The sequence below is a fragment of the Acipenser ruthenus genome, chromosome 12, assembly GCF_902713425.1.
Source record: "Acipenser ruthenus chromosome 12, fAciRut3.2 maternal haplotype, whole genome shotgun sequence".
NCBI classification, from domain to species: Eukaryota; Metazoa; Chordata; class Actinopteri; order Acipenseriformes; family Acipenseridae; genus Acipenser; species Acipenser ruthenus.
The window spans coordinates 8718779-8741984 of NC_081200.1; the positions used below are offsets into that span (position 1 = coordinate 8718779).

The 23206-nt window shown below is 36.5% G+C and overlaps 1 protein-coding gene across 1 annotated transcript in view; it reads left to right on the forward strand.

Annotated features, from left to right (window-relative positions):
• The first annotated feature begins 278 nt into the window (after positions 1–278).
• LOC117417295 (delta and Notch-like epidermal growth factor-related receptor) overlaps positions 279–23206 on the forward strand; it is a 51567-nt gene continuing 28639 nt past the window's right edge. Inside the window, exon 1 of the mRNA XM_034029338.3 lies at positions 279–651. Within this exon, the coding sequence (XP_033885229.3) occupies positions 439–651 (213 nt within the window). The 5' untranslated portion in view covers positions 279–438. The remainder of the gene's footprint in view (positions 652–23206) is intronic.

A 23206-nucleotide genomic window follows, 5' to 3' on the forward strand; every position in this document is an offset into this window, starting at 1 on the left:
TCCTTGTGTGTCATCAAAAGGTGATCTAATGATAACAATAATTTCAAGGCTTATGTGCCCCCTTAGAATCGCAAAACAATGTGCTGTACATGTTAAAAAAAAATGTAACTAAATAAAAGGATGGTCTGGTTATACAGCATGATGGAATATCAAGTTAGTTCTTACTCTTGGTTTATCAGAAAGTAGGTTGTATCCCAGAAGGGTTTAGACTGTCGTCACCTGGTGTCACTATGAATCAGTTTATGAATGTGAGCTGGAGCCTGCCTCCCTCTAGCAGTCAGTCTGACAGCTTGCCTACACAGCACAGCACAGCCACTCAGCATACAGAACACAGAACACAAGGAGCAGCAGAGAGAACGAGCAAGCACCACGACCAGCAAAAACAACAGCAGAGCTAACACACAGAGAAGCAGCTCCTCTCAGGAACACACTTTCAAGATGTACCCTCTCCTGCGTCTACTGGTTCACCTCAATGTGGTCTTCTCCTTGTCCAGCCCTGTTACTACAGTTGTTCCAACTGTTCCTCCAAACCCATGTGAAAATAAGCCCTGTTTGAATAATGGCACCTGCTTCTTCACAGCTGGAAGTTTGCAAGAAAACCTGGCTTACCATTGCACCTGTAGCCCGGGATTCACAGGCATGAACTGTGAGGTAAGGTGGTTGTTTATATTGATGTCCTTTCTTATGGGATAGATGCTTTTTTTGTGTGTGTGGTTTCTATATTGCTTGTTACGTTCATGTTCTGCCAATTAAATCTTGAAAAATGAAAATGCTGTCACTCTGGCAACAGATTTACAACCTCTTGACTGCAAGCCAGTAGATACTGTTTCTAAGTAGAAGATGCGTATAGCAAGCAGAATGACCTTTTTTGAAATTTGACATGAAACTGCTGATGCATTTAACAGGAATTTAGTAATAGAATGATGCATTGCATTGCTGGTTTTTTTTATTTAACCTAATTGGGTTTTGACAGAAGTTCTGAACTGTGTATGGAATCATTATAATTAACCACCATAGGCAGTAAAGACATTCATATTTTAGCATATTCTGTTTTTAAGCCTGTTAAATATGCACAAGGGTAAAAGGCAGTACGCCTCTTGGAGGACAATCCTTTATGCAAGTAATTTTGGTTGACATTGATTTTTTGGTAGCAATACATCAATATTAAACAGCATCTTATAATTCCTCTCACTGAGATACTACTAATGTCAGAGAAAGGAGATGTACAACTTGCAACACAAGCTTTTAAAATCCAATATCATTATGATGTAAGAGGGAAAACCAACATTGTTTTTTGCTTTCAGTACTGTATTTTTAATCACAAAGACAAGCAAATAACAAACAATCAATAGGAATCCATAGTATTTGATGTGTCATTGCTTAGTATTTTTTTTTTTTAATTTGTTAAGTTTAAGTTGTGACGTGAGTTGCAATTCTATTCAAGGTATTGGTAATAGATGTATGCATGGGTTATGTTTTTTGTTTAAAGACATTATCATCATTAGTTTATCTTACTATGCAAAAAAGTTAACAAGTATTAAACGTTACAGTATTAATAGTTAAACTAAAAATTCCTAGGTATACATCTTTGAAATGTATATTTGTTATAATAAATTACAATAGAGACATTATAAGACCTGATGATACAATATATTACTTATAAATGTATCACAGGATTAGGATGTTATCCTTCATAGTTTAAAACAGTATGTCTCCACTGTGCTTTATCTTTGCTTCCAGTTGTACAGAGATGTTTTAGGTTCTCTATAAAAGTTAATTTTTCATTGTAAACATAATGCATTTGCAAGTAAATGGAGAGAGAACTATAATTGCTTGGGTTGTGCTGTTACATCTTAGAAGATCACATGGCTGAGGTAATGTTTTTAAAGAAACTGAATGATCAATATAAGTGCTAATTCATGATGACATTTGGTAGCTAGCTTTTCCTAGTACACAAGTTTAGTAAAATGCACATATACTTTAACATTGCCATCAGAGGCACTGGGGCTGAGCCCAAATTCATGTTTGTAACAAATTGTGCATTATCCAGATGATCAGACAGCAGATGTTCAGATTTTGTTGGTATTCAGGAAAGCCTGTATAAACAATGTATCATTTTGATTCCATCACAGGCAAAAACTAAAGCGAAAGCCTAAATTTAAAGAAAGTGTGACTAGATTGACTAATATGAGCACATAGGGAAAGATTCAATCAATAAAAAATACAGCACCTGTTTAATGGTGACATTCAATCAAACATGTATGTATTTTAAACAAAGGGCTTAATGCAGTGGTGTGTTTGGGATCACCTATAACTAGAATAGTGCCAAAGAAGAGGGAAATAATGTTGGTTATAAAATGCAGTTTTACTAAATATAATTTAAACGAAATCTTCCCCTTAGCAGCAGATACAACAACAGACAGATACAGATACAAGAGGGAAATTACAAGTATTGATCGATATTCTTAACAGAATCAGTCCATTCAATGATTAAGAACAAGGTTCAAAAGACATCTGTGGTCGAGCAAACCTTATTCGGCCATGCTGTGAATGCTTCCATTAAGACATTGTCTCTGAAAGAGTTCAGCCAGTGCTGAATTCAAGTGGGTTTGGGTCCGTCCAGGCAGACAAAATGGTGTAGCCATGAGTACAGTACTGCAAAGAGCAGCTGCACAGGAAAGACATTTCCCTAAAGGATGAGCTACAATACCGCAGTCATGTAATGTATTATTCATTAGAACATTGCAAGCCATTTAAGAAACAATAAATAGACCATGAAGACTTCGGAGCCCTGAAAAATAGCAATGTGTAAATGTAACCAATCAATATTGCAATAGATTTTTTAATTAGTTCAAACAAGCAGATATTTATTTTCTGTTGAACGTTGGTTGCAAGCCAAACTATTCTCCAGCAAGCTTTCTGATGAGTTTATTGCTAAGTGGAACTGGTAGCATGTTTTCTTCATATTATTAAACAGCATTGTTTAAGATTACAGATGCCTATTTAACAATAGATGAAATCAATAAAAACAACCTCAATAGTATACAAGGAATTGCTTTGGGTATAAAGTTGTTTTTTTGCAAGTGTAACGAGCAGTGTTGTGGGATGCACTGCCGTTACAGATTCTGATTCCTGACGGTGAAATGAGGTTAAAAGCGCTATATACTTTGTCAGACCAATCTGGTTCTTTTGCACAGTGACTAAGGGGCTCGCTAGTTCTAGTTACAGTAAAGCAAAATGTAATGAAGCACAGCAAAAACATGATAAAGCAATGAATGGTAAAAAAAAAAAAACCACAATTATTTAGCAGGTTTGAACAAGTCCTTCCATCTTAGTTGCCTCTCTACAGGCATTCTCTTTAAACATAAGTAGATATATGAGAACTAATGTATCTTTCCTATTATGACAAAATTATATATTCACACTTAAGTTGATTTTAAAATGGGTCTTTATGTAGGCTGTTTCACATTATTAATGCACATATTAGAGTGTTAAAAGCATGTAGCAAGAAGGATTTGACTCACATTGTGAAATTCAATTGAAATTATTTCATGTGAACTGCAAGGTGAAAAGCTGAAGAAATCAATTTGATGATAAGATAATAGTCCCCTGTCATTTAAAAGCTCTCAAATGAAAGTGTAAACTTTGCCTTATCAAGTAATAATAAGAAAGTGCTCTGCTGTAGAAGTATGGCACTTTGCAGTCTTTGTAATCCAATTCTGTAAAAAAAAAAAAAAAAAAAAAAAAGTCTGGATATGAATTTATTCATTCAAATTTTGTGTCGTTAGTTTTTTTTAGTATTCAAATGCTTAAAATGTAATTAATTAAGCCAGGCCTTGCAGCAGAGAGAAGAGCATTGCAGCTAGTTAGCTCATGAACTGTCCACCATTTTGGAAGGATTCTTTTACTGTGGTTTTAGAGTGAACAGTGTACAGTTAAGATGTCAACCTTTATACTATTTAGACACATTTCTGTATTCACCATCTTTACTTCACCAAGAAAATACATAATTGGTGATATTTTTATCATTCTGAGAATATTGTAACATTTAAAAAAAAACTATTGGTTGTGTCAATAGACATAAAAATACCATTAACTATAGGCTGAGAAAGTTGTATTACTGACTGATAGCAAATCCAGCTTTATTTGCAAATGGGGCCTTCTGAACGTCAACAAACAAAAAATATGCAGCATTTGTGAACAGACTGTTTGTTTTTTAAAGTCAGTATCTGAAACCCTATAAATTAGAAATCAACTCATTTTGTGTTTGGACCACACTTGATTTGCTACAGTCTGTTTTACCATAAACATGTTTTACCGTACCTCTCTAGGCTTTGCGATGCTTACCTGTGCTTTACCATCCTTTCACTATGCTTTATTACACTTTATTATGTTTTACTATGTTAAGGTTTTTATGCATCCACTGTTATAAGGTATGTAATCTGATGAGCTGCTTGATGGACACAATGAGGTCTGATTGTAAACTAACCCTCAGTATGTCAGTGTCTACCTTTATTATACACCTTTCAGTTACTTCACTAAGCAGGAATCTTACAGGAATAATCAATTTTGCTCCTGCAATTCAGTTGGTTTATAAAATGGATTAGGAGTGACAGTATAGAGAAATTACAAGTGCTAAGACCTGCCTAGTGCACAGACTTGTATTTGTTTGCATTACCAGTAATGTCTGGTATATTATAATTAGTGTTGCAAAAATCTGTAGGTGGTCTCCAAAAATGGTATTTACATGTTCTTTTATGTCTATAATTTGAATACTGTATGCTACTCTGAAACAATATGGTAGGTCTATTAGCACTCCTTGCGCGGGATTGCCTTACAGTTCATTTAAGGAAATATGTGCTTTTCTCTGCAGAATCTTGTCAGAAAATTCCACTATAATGCAGACATTCCATAAATTCTATCTGTTGAAAAAACACAATTTTTCAAATGATTTATCAGTAGTTTCTATTTAAAAAGCATATTTTGTTCATTTAATTAACTATTTATAAATCAGTTAAGAGTGAGCATACCATTAATGTACAGAATATACAAACCAATACTAGGATCAAATTGAGGTTCGACAAATTAAAACCACATGAATAAGTATTTGGAGCTCAATGGTTGAAAGAGCAGCAATATGGTTTATTGTGGAATCGCAAAATGCTTAAATGGTTGTGTAACTTTTATTCACATTTTACAATCCTTTACTCAACCCAGCTAAGGCAAATGAAACGAGCCTCCCATCTGTATGTTTATAAAACCACAATGCTATCGAACTACTTTGTTGTGTGGTGTTGCATTACATTAATGATGTACCACAACCCCAAGCCCTCTCATGTATTTTCTTTCTGGCTTGCAGTACCAGTGATTGATCTCACTTGGTATTTTGAAAGGGTTATCAAGTATCGATCTTGACCAAAGAAACCCTGAAATAGTACTTCAGATTACATTGCAAATATTTCTTCACTAGTTTAAAAGATTGCACCACTCACGGGTTCGTGCCCCTTTAAAATTACAACCCAGCACAGAGAAATTGAGTTTTTGAGCGCGGTTGCGATAAATTTTTAATCAACACACAAATAAACAAAACACAAAAACCTAACTCCGTTTTGGAGCGCTGACTAACTTGCAGGACGGCTAAGCCGTTTACCTGGCACCACAGAACACACACGCTAACACAGCACTTACTTTTCTGACTGCTCGGAAGCAGAACACCTCACCTGCCTCCTTCTACTCAGCAGCCCTGATCAGCTTAACTGATCCTCTTTTATACCCTGCCCTGGTCCCAATTCCTAATTACTGCCCAGGTGCAGGGGATAATTAAATAATAAAACAGTTGAATTAAACAATAAAACAATTAACAAAACTAACTAACAGAAGCACAAAACAATTAAACAATAAACAAAAGGTGCATTTTTTTCCATTTTACTCTTCAGGGAGGTTTTAACCCCCTCCCTGCTGTCTCACTCAACCCGCTGCCTTACACTAGCTATACATTGTAGTTGAATCATACCAGGAACCTGAAATGTTGAAGGTTGTCCATTATAATGAATTTACATGTAATGTATGTGTCTCGAAAATTCATGCATCTTAATAAAGATGCATGGCTTACAGGTTTAAGTAGGTCACACTGATATATTCAGTTGCAGCATGTGGATTTCATTAGAAACAAAAAGGGAGAGTGAACTTGTTTCCGTTGCCTTTAGAGACAAATCAGTGTGACAATAAAAAGCAATGAAAGTAATCAGGTTCCTCCGTATAATGGCTCCCCTGCTATCTTCTTCTGCAGAGGCTGCCACAGTGATTAATTGAGACACACTTCCTCACCATAGCAGCGTTTCTTAACGGGAATTACAAGATATATATATATATATATATATATATATATATATATATATATATATATATATATATATATATGGGGCTGGGGTTTCCAGTTCAACCATAGGTCGAGTATTGCATGGTGAAGGTCTCAATGGTCGCAGGCCAGGAAAAAGCCACTTTTAGGAAAATGTCACAAGGACAATCTCTTAAAGTTTGCAAAACAGCATTTGAATGATGGATATGAGTTCTGGTCAAAGGTTTGAGAAAAATTGAGATATCTGGTCATGCTGATAGTCGTTCCGTTTGGAGAAAGTCTGGTGAGGCGTACAAGGAAAAGAACACCTACTGTCAAGCATGGAGGTGGTAATATCCTTCTATGGGGCTGTTTTTCCTCTAATGGCACAGGAAATTTTGTTCCAATACATGGTAAAATGGATTCCATAGCATACCAAAAGATATTGGCCAATCATCTGAAACCCTCCGCTACAAAACCTGGTTTAAAGCGCAAGAACTGATACAGAAAACCAATAGAAGTTCATAGAAAAGCCTTTATTCCTTGTTACATGTACATCAAAGACTGTCTAATAGAGTGCATCCAGGAGAAATGGGGAAATCCACTGGACATGTGTTAGCACCTCCTTTTTGTCTTTCAACTATAATACCTTCAATCACTGCTCGGCAACAAGGGATGTTTCCTAATATGAATACTTATTGACAATGTATTAGAGGGCTGGATTTGATTTCCGTGAATGTGGTTTCACTTTGACAAAAACTAGTTTCATAGGATTTAAGCTCAAGTCAAATGCTAAAACCTAAAACTGATAAATTGCAGACAATATGTACATGGCATGAGTGTGTTATTTGTGGATTAATTTGTTATTTGTGGACTAGTGTCACATTACACTAGAAGGTTATTTAATAGGAATTGTATCAATGGTCATGGCTGAGCTGTGAATGCAAAAGAAAGTCTGCTAACAGAATAGTTGTCTTCCTGTTTAGGTGGCACATTGTTGATTTGTCCAAGGCAAATGCTTAAGGAACATCTACACACAAACTTATTTCCTCACCGTTAACTTAATTCTAATCTTAAAGTTACAATGCAACTGCAAAATTAGTATTCAGGTCCCCAGCGTGACTATGTATGAATAATATTCTCTATGCAACAGATGCTATTCAGTGTGGATGCTCCCAGAGCATTTATTACTGGACGAATCAACCACCTGCATTTAGGTGCCTGCTGGGAGGAAAACTGTTTTGTTTTTTGAAAATTAAGTTTCTCCGCAGTTGAGGTTATAAAAGATTAGAATGCAGTTATACACAGAGATCCTCCTAAATTGGGAATGTAACCATTTTTTATCAGCTCCTTTGTATTGCAAAAGCACCCCAGAACTATAAACTGAGAAGTGACCACCAAACTGCTACAAGATTGCATGGGGATTTGTATTCACTCAAAATGTGCATTTGCTCAGTCAGTTTTCAATAACAGTATGCACCAAAGGCTCAGTCAATATTGCAAAACAAACACTGTACTGATATTCTGCATTGTGTTGAGTCTTATGTATCTTTATTATGGAAGACTTTTTTAAAGAATAGTATCCCTTCGCACAGTATGTTTTACAAACCAGTCATCAGGTTTGTTAAGGGTGTGTTCAAACCCCAAAAGACACAAAATATACCCTTTTTTACAAGGTTACTATGATAAAATAAAGGGTTTAGAAAGGTAAGATGATTTCTTCTGACTCTACAGTTGCAGACATAGAGAATTCACTAGCTGGACCTTTGAGCAGGAATTCTAAAATACATAATTGAAACACGACCAATAAACAGCAATCGCTCAATAAACCATTTCAGCAGAACCAGAGCATGGAAAAGTCAAGCAGAATGTACCGTATTTCAAGAGGAATTTACTTTACATTTTGCATGGTCTCAGTTGACTTTCATCATCAGTTTCAAAGGACATTTGCTGTCATTACACAAACACATCTGTGCGTCACCCTATTATTTTGCACGTTTGGTGTCAGTCATTCAGAGGGGTTTGATTTGGAATGTCTGAATTGAACCTGCCAGATCATTTCATTTTCATGTTGAACTTTTTAGACAGTACAATAAATATTAAATAAACTGACACAGAATGTGTGATCTTCTCCTTTATATAAATATTATTATCTTCTGCTGGCTACAAGTGAATATTGCTTTATTTTATACTTCACTGAAGGTTTATTACATTTTAATAATTCGTGTTATGAAAAAAAAAAGCAGCAGAAACTGGTACGGCTTCATCTTTCCCATGTAGAGTTGTCAGAGAGAAGTACCGGTAATGAAATCAAGGAAGCCTCTTTTGCATTGTACAGACTGGACATAAAGAAACCACACATCATTTATTTACTTGAATATCTTTATATAGAATAGTACAGCTGGAATGCAACAGCTCCTTTCAGGGTTTGGTAAATGAAAATATTTAACATTGAAATCAGAAAAATTAGTTATTTGAAATTCAGCTAGGACACACATCTGTTCAGGGGCAAAATAGTACCAAGAGATCTTTCATAGGCAAGTTGTTATAACATTCTTATAAAGAATGGAGATCATCTTGATTTTTTTAAACACAGTGACACATAACAGATGGAAATAATGTCAGGCAGGTAAGTAGGTACATGTATATACAAGTGGTTTCAGCATGTATAGTTAGAAATGTCAGAAGAGTTATGCATGGGTCCCTTGGCCTATTAAGATACACTACAGTTTATAAATCAGGACACAGAGAATAATAAGTTTGTAAATCTGGACATAAATACATTTTAATGAATACTATTGTAGTGATCTTGGTTAACGCAGGCAGGCGCATCACACAGGGCGAGGCAATCCACACACAGGCGGAGGGCGGGCACGAACCCGGGACCTCTCGCACTAAAGCATAGCGCCGATACTGCTGTACAAAAGAGCCGGCTCCTTTGCAAGGGGAGTATCTCGGGCTTATGTCTTTGTGTGTGATTATGTCACCTACCAGCCCTACTGCTGCCTTCCCCCGTGCACGCTACACTATGTTGTGTAAAAAAAACCTGCAATGACATTTTCACTAAATGATTCCAGCAGTTAAACAGTTAAATATGACCTTGCGCATATCCAGAAGCCCCAATGCACTGAAACGTAATGCACTGAGACAAGACTTTTCTCCTTTAAATGGTGCAGTATACACTAAACCAGTGGTGCACAACTCGGTCCTGCAGGTTTTTATTCCAACTGCACCCTAAAATACTTTATTGGACCTTATTAGAAGCTTAATTTGTCCAATTAACTAATTTAGGGTATGGTTAAAGCAAAAACCAGGAGAGACATTGGCCCTCCATTACCTGAGTTGTGCACCACTACACTAAACAGTACCAATATGCTCTATAGAATTATTATTATTTATTTTATATATAGATACAATATACCTGCATTTGCATTGCGGTACAAAACATTTTAAGTAGATTAAAATGTATTAACAGGCGTGCCGTTCCATCATCACATTGTGTACTTTCGTCCTTCGTTCATTCTGGAGTGCTGTTTGTTGCTTAGCAACCAAACAGCAGTGCCCTCGAACCTCCTGCTACCTGGGTGATAGAATAAAGGTCCACAAGGAATAAGGCAAGAAATGGGAGATAAATATTGGTTGGAAATGATGATACAACAGATAATAACTTAATTAGAACGACACAAATATATATATATATATATATATATATATATATATATATATATATATATATAGATATATATATTTTTTTGCTGACAACAACCCTCAACCCATTTAAACATGGTATTGGCTTTCCTTTATATCTCCCCCTGTCTGAAACATTTCTTCCTCACAGAATTACTAAGGAGAACTTTTTTAGAAAAGACATAACAAAGGAATACAAGAACAAAAGTTTAATAAAACAAATGTTTCAACAAACAAAATCTTGTATTTTACATTTTAGACTGCTTATTTAAAGCATTAATCGCTCTTTTTTTTTTGGGGGGGGGGGGGGTCACCTCACAAATCAATCTTCAATTTAAATTGTTTATAGCCTACCTTTCAATGGTAAATCTGCCTTTTATTTCCATACTGGTTATCTGTTAAGAAATAATAATAATAATAATAATAATAATAATAATAATAATAATAATAATAATAATAATAATAATAATAATAATATAAACACAGACATTGGAGTTTATCTAAGTTCCTTTCTTGGCACCCTGGGATGGATAAGTGTCTAAATGCATAAATAATACATGCAGTAATAGTCATTCCATTTTCCTTATGTGTTCATTTGCTCTGCATGATTTCTATTCCAATTTAGATCCAGCTTTTTTGACAGTAAATTCCTTTGAGTTTGTATTTTGTCTTTTGCATAAAAGATACAGCAGGGCAACACTAAAGAGCTGTGGTTCGAGGGCTCTTAGAAGCAGGCCAAAAACTGAAGTGCCCCCTTCAGATGACACCTTGCTTTGTCTCATGAATCCCAGCATTCACTGAGAATCCCCATGTGTGTTGGCCCTAGACTCTCATTCATCAAACCCTCTGTCCCCGAATCTTACCGGGCTGACACTGCTGGGATACAATCTACCCAGCCGGCGGTACTGTTATTAAACCCACCTTTGAATCTGCAAATAACCCAGAATTTCTGATAAAATAAAATGGTAGCTGTATCAGTCCAGAGATGATAGACAAAGAGAAGGAGATGTGATATCTTTTATTGGGACTAACTAAACAATAATTAATCACATGCTTTCAAGAACCAGCTGCTGTGTAAGCTGGCAGTCAAAAATGTATGGGCTCTTATAATTTGTTTTATGCATGGGAGTTAATTGTATGGTATCATTTGAAGGGAGTTTCAGGGTGTTATTTCCAGGCTTGTTTTTCTCTACACACAAGGCTGCAATAATGAAATGGGCTAATACATTTTAACCGACTGGGTGCTTTTTACCCCCTCGAAATGCTGGTTCGTCCAGCCCTTGATTTGGTTTACATTAACACAGACTCTGAAATCAATTTTAAATTAATCTGAGCCACTAAACACTCGCTGCATTCTCTGTTCTCAGTGTGAAACCGTTTCCATCGTGGAGCTTCATTGATTTTTGTTTGCTTTCTTTCCCTGGCTTTTACTTTATTGTCCGAGCTCTCGGCAGTGATGTATAGACAGAAGAGGTGGCTTACTGCTTCATTAAACTACCATGCTGTTACTATCCTTTGTATAGTTATAGATACATTGTAGGCTGAGTGGTCCAGTGGTTAAAGAAATGGGCTTGTAACCAGGAGGTCCCCAGTTCAAATCCCACCTCAGCCACTGACTCATTGTGTGACCCTGAGCAAGTCACTTAACATCCTTGTGCTCCGTCTTTCAGGTGAGACGTAATTATAAGTGACTCTGCAGCTGATGCATAATTCACACACACTAGTCTCTGTAAGTCGCCTTGGATAAAGGCGTCTGCTAAATAAACAAATAATAATAATTACCGCTCTGTGAGTTAAGTGCATATCAGTTGGATTTATAAAAACAACACATTTTAATCTTTTGTACCAGTACCCTTTGTTGAATTTTGATCTTGTGTAAGTTTCTGATTTGTGTCAAGAAAGTGTGTAGCTCCTACATTTCCACTCAGGGGCGATTTTCTTTTTTAGTATGGGCTTATTCAATTCAGTGAACACAATATGAAGAAATGTCTGTTGCATTTTCAACCATACATTATTCATGTTGACTTGTCTCTGTAGTTTTTTTTTTTTGTTTCACACTGCAGGTACTGTCTAACTGCAGCAGAATGAAACTCTATATAATTAAGTGCAGTAAAAATGTATAGTTTAGTACAGCATATTAATTAAAAAGCTATGAAATCGAAACAACAACCCATAATGAACATGGAAGGAATTCTGTGGAATAATTGTTTTATTATTTTTACAGATAAACTAAATATTGCTTCTTGGCAAATCCTTAGCATCAATTAAAAGCAGTGTACCGAGTAGTGTGACAGCAAATACCACTTGCAATAGTTTGGATATAACAATCTCATGCCTTCCCACTCAGTCCTTATGTGTTAATTTCATGTAATTACAGACTGTACAATAATTTGTAATGAGATTAAATGTCAAATTTGCCGATTCATTGGAATATGAGTCACAATATGTTCTTGCTACATTTGTTCTGCTCATCAGAGCCAAGGTTTTTTTCTTACTGGAAACACATCCAGTTTTATGTAGGGTAAATAAATACATACATTTTTACATACATACATACATACATACATACATACATACATATATACATACATACATACATACATATATACATAGATACATATACAGTATGTGCGCACACACATAATAATAATAAAATCATTAACAGTTTAAATGCAACTTATTTATCCTAAATTGCATTGTTTACTTATAATACACAAACACACACACACACACACACACACACACACACACACACACACACACAATACTGTCCGATATTTATATAACTTATTAATTTATACCCATAAGCAAATTATATGGTCTAGGTTCCAGTTGACATGTGTACAGACCTATCCTTATGCATTCTCAGACACATAAGAAAGATAAATCCAGCTTACATGGAGAATCTGTGGTGCTGTCTCACGGTTTAACTGGTATAATTTCAAACTCTGTTGAGTCCAATTGTGCACCCACTTGGTTTTTACTCTGCAGTCTTCTCCTGACGTTCTGATAAAGCTCTCTGTCACGCAGCCCAAAGATAACCGGGCAAAGGCATCGGGGTAGTACTGGAAACAGAGAGATGTTGACTAAATGAAGATGGCTCAGGATTCCAATGTTGGCTCTTTCATTTGTCAGGTTTGTGAATAGGATGTAGTTAGCCACAGGGATGAAGTAAAGGAATAGCTGCAGCCCATGAAGAAGAACAGTTTTGCGGGCTCTGACCTTTGGAGACGTCTGGCGGGCCTCTTTGTAAATCATGCAGTAGGAAAAAATGATAGTGACCCCACTTGAGAGAAAAGTAAGTCCAAGCAAGGCTTCCTGAACCTGGAACAGCACCAAGGAAGTGTCTAGAATCCCTTCCTCGACCGGAGGAAATATACACTTCAGTGACTTCGTAAAGAGTGCAAGGTGCTCCAGGGCAAGAAGAACCACTAAGCATGCACAAGGGTAAATCATCGCCAGGATCCATAGGGAAATGATAGCTTTCTGAGTCTTGTCACGAGTACAGATTAACCGATAATGAAGGGGCCAGCAGATTGCAATGTATTTGTCCACAGCCATAGCATTGACAGTGAAAAACCCACTTATAATGCTTGAAAAGACCAGCACATAGTTGATGAGACAGAAACCCTTGGGCAAACTGATGTCCATCGCCCACATTGCAGATGTTGAAGTCAGCAAGGTCAAGTAAATTAGGTCACTTATGAGAAGGCTTGACAGCAGCAGGTGCCGCGGTTCCTTGCGCAAGGATGACATTTGGAAAATGGTATCCAGCACAGTGCAACTGAATATCACTGTAACAAGAAGACAGACTGACTGTGGCAGAAGTATCGCCCAAGGTGGGCAGTTGAGGAATCCCACAGTTCCATTAGCAGAACCATTCATCATTATTGGCCCACTTCTGTTTAGATTCTGTGATCAAATTGTTTCCTTTGTTTCTTAAGGTTCTTCTTTATGATTTGTATTTCTGCATGTATCCAGTATATAGGACAGAACGGGGTTACCTTCACCCGATTTGAAAAGCTCTCTGATTTTAAGTGAAGTAAATACAGCATGTCAGTACTTTAAAGGATGCTCTTCTTTAATGTTAAAGATCACAGAATCGGTCACTGGTTTCTGCACCCTGCAAAGAGAAGGCAAGGCTTTGATGCTGCAGGAATAGCCAGAGTAAAGGTCAATGTAGCAGGTGTCATGAAGAGTTCCCTAAAGGCACTACTGAGAATAGTAAGATTCCCATAGACTTTAAATTAATAAAGCTTGATGCTTAACAATCAGTTTGACACCTTAACTAAAGTTAATTTGATTCATGCAATTTAACTCACTTGTCCAGTATACTGGACCTTCTTGTCCAGTATACTGGACCTTCTTGTCCAGTATACATACCTGTGTACACAATAAAACACAGATTAAATAGGACGGTTCCGTCGTTTTGTGTCTCATCATGTATTTTTTCTTATTTCTATCAAAGCTATTCGTCATTATGTCTAGTCAAGAGAGGCATAGCAAAATCATAAGCAATAGTCATATAAATGTCAGCAAAAAGAAGGCTATGTTTTCCTTATTAACATGGGCACAGACTACTTCTATCGAGGGCCATCTGAGCGGAAAGTAGGTTGTTGCAGTAATTATAATTTTGAATATCTCATACACATGGGGAATGAGACAGCTCTAAAAATAGATAGCCCCAAAAATCATCTTGCACATATGTTGGTCTGTGTGGCCTAAAGTTTTTCTATTATGTTATATTAGGGGGATTGATTCTTGATACGGCATTATACAGTACTTATGGTTGTAGACCAGAAAACTATTTAAGTTTTAAGCTTTGCTATACAATGTGCCTCATTTACGAAAGGGCAAATTTGGAGTTACCGCGCATGTAAAGTGGTGCGCCTAACGTGCGTGATAAATCTAAATTTATTGCCCCATTTACTAACAGAGAACGCATTAAAATAGTTGCACAGTATTTGGCTAATTTACATACCATACCGTGCACACTGCATGTATTATGAGCGATTAATTTTATGTGCACAATAATGTCAGCGACTTGACCACTGTGATATCAAAGCCCCAGCAGTCCAGGCGTATCTTTTGGTCAGTAGCATATTGGGAAAGGTGACGTCAGCTTACATTGACTGAAAATTAGCAAATCAACAGACACAGCACTCAGCAGGGGACAGGCACAGGCAACGTAAAGTGAAACTGCACTGCTTACCTTTTAATTTGAACATGTATTCCTTGTCTGATGTAAATAAAAATAAAAATAAAAAAAAGCCTTTTTCCTTTCTCTTTTGCATATACAATAAAAGTCATGTTATGCAATGGCATATTTTTCTTTTTGTTCTGCGTGCTCGAGAAATATTGATTGATGAGATGTAGCCTCAATTCTCTTCCTTGTTGGCATTTCAGGCTCCATGGATCGGGGTGGCAGTGCTATGCGAGTACAATCAATACCACACGTCCTGTAAACTTGTCCTCTGTGTGGGAAATTTAATATAATTCCCCGTGAGCTTTTAATATAACATGCATATTCAACATGTGCAGTCTGCATTGTATGAGTGACATTCCCATTAAGCCAATCACAGCTCACAGAGGTAGTAAAATAGCCAACCAAATAGCACACATGATCCGTTTCCTCACGCATGTGTGTAACAGCACAGAACACATCATTTTGGTTAGGATAGCGAAGGAAAGGCTTGTTTAAACTACTTATTTTAGCTTGTGAACAATTTTAAATCAGTAGCCAAAAAGTAGTTGGAGATGTCACGGAGTCGGAACACAGAAGATTTCTAAATTAATGTTATCCAGATGAATAGTCAATATGTACGCTGCACAAAGGAACATATTTTGAGTTTACTGGAAATGAAAGAAGCTATGGAGTCAAAGAAAGGTTTTTCTGAAAATGAAAAAAAAAATGAAAGTGATGTGGATGCCATGAATAACACAACCACAGGAAATGACTTTTTTTTAACTTAAAGAAGCCATGGAAAGTGCAGAATTACCTTGGAAGCAACTAACTGGGATTACAACAGAGGGTGCACCATATATGACTGGACCAGCTAGCAACAGGCATTATGTGGAAAAGTTGCAGAATTAAAACACGTAATGAGCATTGTTATCAAGTGTGCAGAAAAGAAGTGCCAAGTCATAAAAAGGTACATTTCAAAGTGGTACTGTTTACTATTTCGCTTTTCTACAGCTTATCAGTATCTTTTTTTCAGTGCTGTTAAAAACTTATTTTAAGTTAAATATTGAGAACTTAGTATTAATACTCTGACATCTTTTTTATTTTTACTGTTTGTGATTTCCATTGAAATAAAATACTCTTCTGTTTCCTCCATTATATTACATTTGTGTTATTGAGTTTTTTTGTGTCAGTGTTCTAAGAAAGCTGCTTTCTAGTTATATCTGCCTATTTCTGTACTACAAAATACATTAAGAAATATGTTGATTCATTGATTGAAACCGTGAACAGTCTTAACTTAAATGGCCCTTGCTGCCAGATTTGTTCATATAAAAACAAATTTTCATAACCAAGTAATTCAGCAAGATGTATTTATTTTGAGTTAGAACTGATTCACTAAACTGAATAAATCAAACGAATCGAATCAGTAAAAATACTCGAACTGCATGCACATCACTATTTTTCAGGCTAGAGAAATAGCACACCCATCTCAGGGTGTGCTAATTCTGATTACACCATGTAACACAATTTTTGCTCCTGGGTAATAAGTGTTATTTCCTAATTGCTTATGCCTCAAAAGTACAGAAAATGGCTATTATTCCCCACAAACTTTGCTTTTGTGACCAGGACAGTGATATTTAGAAATTTACCTATTTTCAATGAGAAAATGGGCGAATTTGTGTCTTTTCATTCACATAAAGTCAGAAAAAAACAACATATGAATCCAAATTAACATGTATTTATACTAAAGTAATACAAACATGACTACAAAAGATTTAGAAGTGAGTAGTTTTTCGAGATTTACGATTATACTGTAAATCACTTTCACGAATCAGCCCCCAAATGTAGTCTCCCATCATGTTCTCGTTATACTGTCCTTCATTGACAGCTCATCCAGGAGCCTCAAAGCCGTGCTGCTCCATAATGGTAACAAGTACCCGTCTCTTCCCCTGGCTCACTCGGTGCACCTCAAAGAGGATTACAACAGCATCAAGACCTTGCTGGACGCCTTGAAGTATGATGAGTACGGCTGGGACCCCCGGAAGGTGCTGATGCCACCACTGAACATCAAATTGGGCCTTATGAAACAATTTGTCAGAGCTCTAGATAAGGAGTCGGCAGCCTTCAAGTACCTTCAAGACTTCTTCCCTAAGCTGCCTGAGGCAAAGGTCAAAGCCGGTGTCTTCGTTGGACCACAGATAAAGAAGATCCTGGAGTGCAATGAATTCCCCAAGAAGCTCACTAGTAAGGAAAAAGCGGCTTGGAACAGCTTTGTCTCAGTGGTTCGGGGCTTCCTGGGCAATCACAAGGCCGAAAACTATGTGGAGCTGGTTGAGACTCTGGTGAAGAACTACGGCACAATGGGCTGTAGGATGTCCCTCAAAGTCCATATCCTTGATGCTCATCTTGATAAATTCAAGGAGAACATGGGAGCGTACTCAGAGGAGCAAGGCGAGCGCTTCCACCAGGATATACTGGACTTTGAACGCCGCTACCAAGGACAAGATAACGAGAACATGATGGGAGACTACATTTGGGCACTGATTCGTGAAAGTGATTTACAGTATAATCGTAAATCTCGAAAAACTACTCACTTCTAAATCTTTTGTAGTCATTTTTGTATTACTTTAGTATAAATACATGTTAATTTGGATTCATATGTTGTTTTTTTCTGACTTTATGTGAACGAAAAGACACAAATTCGCCCGTTTTCTCATTGGAAATAGGTAAATTTCAAGATATCACTGTCCTGGTCACAAAAGCAAAGTTTGTGGGGAATAATAGCCATTTTCTATACTTTTGAGGCATAAGCAATTAGGAAATAACACTTACTACCCAGGAACCAAAAAAAAATAAAAAAATTTTACACGGTGTTATCATAGTGTGAAGCAGTACATTTAGAGCCCGCCAGAATATGCCAAGTATCACACGCGATAATGAATAAAATTGCAGTAGTAAATATGGAAATCATTAACATGCACACTATTTGCAATTATCGTGCACCATACATTTTAGTGCCCTTTCGTAAATGAGGCCAAATGTATTGACTTACTAGGGAGCTACGTACACTACACATTGAAGGGAATAGATGATACAACAAAAATTGTATCTAAAATCTACACTGAATTATTTTATTAATTCCTATGAAATACAATTCTGCTGCACACTCTCAGTTTAGAGCTAATGATACTCAAGTAATACCAAAGAACAGAAATCTAGTTAAAGACTGAAGCAATATGATACTGTCTGCAGTACACATTGTGTAGCTTCAGTCCAGTCATATTAGATACTCAGTGGAACCGAGTTTATATAATTCAATCTCTACTGACACCCAGCACAATGGAATTCAGTTCCATTCAGCTCTCTGATTGGGTAGGATCATGAGTAGCTAACATGTGCGTCCACGCAGCCAATGATAGTCTTGCTTATGTTACAATAAACAACTAGATAGCTAATACTACATAATACATGGTAGACAGTGGGTTTAAACTATAGAGAATTCTACGGGAAGTTATGGCGGGGCAAAAGTTCTGCGGAATTTATATGTGTGTGTGGGGGGAATATTGGGTTGGCAGGGAGGGGGGTCACCTGTCAAAACACGTGGAAATGTGGCTGGAGCCCAAAATGGACAAAATGATTAATTAGGCTCCAGCCACAGATATATAAAATAGGTGTTCACAGGTGTTAGTGTATAGTGAATGTTGGTGATAGGTGGAGGTGGAGGTGGAGGTGGACCGTGCCGTGCTGGGCTGTGCTGTTCCATCCTGCGTTCGTGAGTTTTTGTAGACCCTTTTGTTTTGGCCCTTGTTTGTGAAGTGTGCTTTATTTAGTTTTTTGTCCATCTTATTTTGTTAATAAAAGTATGCGTTTGCGCTAACCTGCAGCTTTTTGTGTCTGAGGCTCTGTTCCATGCCAAATACCACCTGGGCCGTAATGCTACCCTGTCACAGAAGTATAATGGATAATTTCACTTTAATGACAGGTTGAATTATACATGAGATATATGCTACAATGGAAAATAAACATTAAACAATAAACAATGAATATGTGGTATTTACTCAGCCATGAAAGAAAATAAAATACTTAAATTGCCAACAAGGTGCCATTTTCTTTTATCTTTTTATTTTTATGTGTCACTTTGGACCCATGCACAGTACAAGAGAAAGGAATGTATTTATTCTTTAACAGAGAGATAGAAGCTGAGATGTTGAAAACAACATTAATAATACATGAATTTAATATTTGAAAACTTCCCCTCTTTAATAAGTCTCTCAGTTTCCTGAAAATGTCAGTGCTAGAATTATATGCATTTTTTAAAGAAGCAAAGAGTTGTAAAATTAATCCAAGTGATGAAAACTGAGCAGTTCTGATGATACTGGCTTTATCAACTCCTGAAGATGTAATATCACAATCATCAATAGAAACATGATTGTCAACTGAGAGTGCAAAAGCTCCATATTAAATATAAGGGAAAAAGATTGTTCATTTTTACTGGGGGAACAAACAACAGCCAGCAGCTTTAATAAACATTAGCAACACAGATTTACCCATTTGTACCAGACAGGTGCATTCATCACGAAATACGAAATCTGTAGATCTGGACAACATTAGTACATTTCGGCACATCTCTAAATGTGCATCCCACCACAATAATAAATCTTGTGAGTAGATTACTCCTAACACCCATTCATTATAGTCCACATCTGAAACATTGCCTCACAACAATGGGATATAAATATAGTGCTGTGTTAAATAATCTATGGGTTTTGTTAAAGTCATGAATGTGCAAGGACTTAATTTGTCCATCTGCAAAATGATGAGAGCATTAAAAAGAAAGCTCAATAAGAAATAATTTGTTATACTTGTAAGTGCTTAAAGGCATGATATAACAGTCCCATGAGGGCTGATTGCTCCCCACAGGTTTGGAGAAAATGCAGAAAATACACACAAGTAAGCACAAGGAGATCTGATTGACGAATCTTAGAAAGAATGTTAAAGCATATGTCAAAATTAATATCATAGTAATGACAGAGCTGGACTTGAAAAAGCAACCTAATAGGCTGGGGTTGATTGTTCATCCCACTGCCCTATGAGGACTGGCTGGCTGGCTGGCTGGCTGGCCGACTTAGTAGATGCCTACAGTATGTGCTCTTTGATGTTTATTCTGATTATAGTTCAGCCCTCTGGGTAGCAATCTATGTAGACCAAAAGCACACATCCATTTCCCATCTAAAGACTAACCAAATGCTTTGCCACAGATGGAAAGGAAACCGTGTGCTCGTCACTTTACAATCTACTTTTTTGGCAGTGCACATCACCTAGCGGGTAGCAGATGTTGAATTATGAGTTGTATGTTTTTCAGAATTGTTTAAGAGGTGTTTACAGAGTAGACTACAATATCATCCATTGGGTCTGTTTTAAATGAATGCTCTAACTCATAAACCTGATATATTGCAGACCCTTTTCCATTGTATTGTATTAAATGAATACGGGGGGCAATAAATAAACCTTGCAGGAAAAGACTTGCAAGACTAATCCAGAGTTAAAAGGTGCCGCTATTTAGATCCGTCACTCTTTAGATCATTAAAATAGACCCCTCAGTCCATCACGTAATTGGCTATGTCTGACAGCTGGTTCCAAAGATACTGTGGGGGGTTTTTCCACTTTTCTGCTTCCAAGTCTAAAGCAGTACAGTTCCGTCTGGTTCAAGTCCTCATGTTTTCTGTTTTTTTATAAGTCCTTTGAAGGACATCTACCTTCTCGTTCTTGCTCAAACTCTGCTGGGTGCAGTTGCAATGCCCTCATTTGTCAATTACTGTCTGCTGTTACACTGCACTTTTTTTTTTTATAATGAGAATCTGTCTCATTCATGTAGGTCATCATAACCTTATGAAAGTAATTCAAATGTCGAGAGATAATATTCTGGATCAGAGTGAATCTTCTTTTCGATTCCCTGGTGGAATCATGCAGAAAATCTGAGGAAAGGAATACAGTTATTAGTAGTTTAGTCCTAGCTTATTTAAACTCACCTGAATTGTACCTCACCCAATTCAGCCTTGTACCCTTAACCATCTTGAACACAAATATTTTAGTAGCAACACAGAATCACAAAAATAATGGTCACACTGAAGACAAATCTGAAATGGGATTTGTGGATCTTTGTAAGAATGTGCAAATTAGTTTACAGTGGAGTAAGTTAAAGATAAATAACATACTCAATTCAGACACAATTTTAATGAATGTTCATATATAATTATAACAAAGGAATTAGTAAGGTTACAAATGCATTTATGAGTTATTTCTTGGAGGTAGTTTCTTTATCTTTTATTATTAAAGCTGCCAAACACACTATGCACTTTTGTACAGCCATCTTGTCTTTCATTTGAGCAGTAATGTACCAAAATTGAAAATGCATTTATCCTAGTCTCTCCAAGTAAAACAACTTAGATTCATTATTGCTTTATATTTTATGGTCTCCATGTCTGTAATTTACTAAAGCCACACATGAGTGTTTTAAGGTATGAAAACATTAAACAAAATGTAACATGACACTCACATTTTTCATCCCTGTGTGTCAGCGAGTGAAATGAAGTAGGCTGTATTTGTTGTATTTCAGAGAGATATAGGGTTAGGAACAAGCAGAGCTGGTTTTTGGAACTGCTCATTGAACAAGAGGAGCTTGCTCCACAAAAGGAAGGTGGATCAGTTGGTCCCCCGATCAGATGGTTCAGGTCTGTTTGGACTCAAGAAATAGAAATAAATGCCTTAATACAAAAATATCTATGTCCATTTTTATAAAAAATGTTTCTGGTATAAGACTAAAATTATTAAATAAGCTATTCTAGGGGTTTATAATATATAATATTATAAACACTGCTTTGAACTGAAGTTAAGTGATATGGACGATTTCACTCTGAATGTTATTGGTTGAGGAAAATAGATCATATTTCTAATGTTCATTTAATTTTCTCCCTGTCAGTTTCATTACATTAAGTACTAAACAAGACCAGGGAACTCATAGTAGTGGAATTAGGCCAAGATCACCCAGATAATAGTCTTCAAAACTTGAAATGGATGATTTCAATTGCCTAATGGGATCCCCACTCATTGATACATAGGCCTATATTGATTTGCCACTCTCAGCGGAAGCACAAATCTTGCAAATTAGCAAATGCTGGTTTAATAGAAGACACAGTCAATCATATCCTTTAAAACAGTTCATAAATGTAAAGATAAAGAAGCATTTATGGTGTAATTTTACCCTTATACAAGGATACAGTGGTAAAGTTTTAAGGCATGGTAAAGCACAGGTAAACATAATAAAGCACAGAGAGGTATGGTAAAGAATTGAAATCGTAGCAGATTATGGTAAGCACATATGAAAAACTTTAGAACGCCCATGGGATACAGGACAGAACGTCTACTTTTAAAACAGAGAAATGGAAGGAAAGCAAAACTATGAAAAGGTAAATAAATCTGTAAATTTGAGAGTTTAAATATTAATTAAAAAAATGAATGAAAGAATGACTGGTAAATATTTGGTTAAATATGTATAAAAGATAAAACATCAATTAAGAGCATGGCATGCTCTCCATAAGCATCAATGGAAGCTGTGCTGTGCTGTTGCATGCTCACAGTCTTTTCACAAGAGCATTCCACTCCACCTACAGTGCATGCCTCAGCTGAATGACTGTTTTACATTAAAATCAGTTGAATACTTGTATGAGTACTTCGTATGAGAATCATATTGACCTGGAGTAATTTAATAATGCTATCAAGGGGAAAAAAATTAATTTAGCAACAAAAAGAGCTGGGATAAACAGGCAGAGGAATTGTGCTGAGTCAAAGCAGAAGTAGCAATTACACACTGTTCTTTATGGTTCATCTTATGAAGACTAGTAAACATTTCCCTGGTAGGGAAATTGCATATCTATATGTATCTGCTCACAGATAACATGGATGTTAGAGTGGTGAATGCTAATATTATACTGATGATCCAA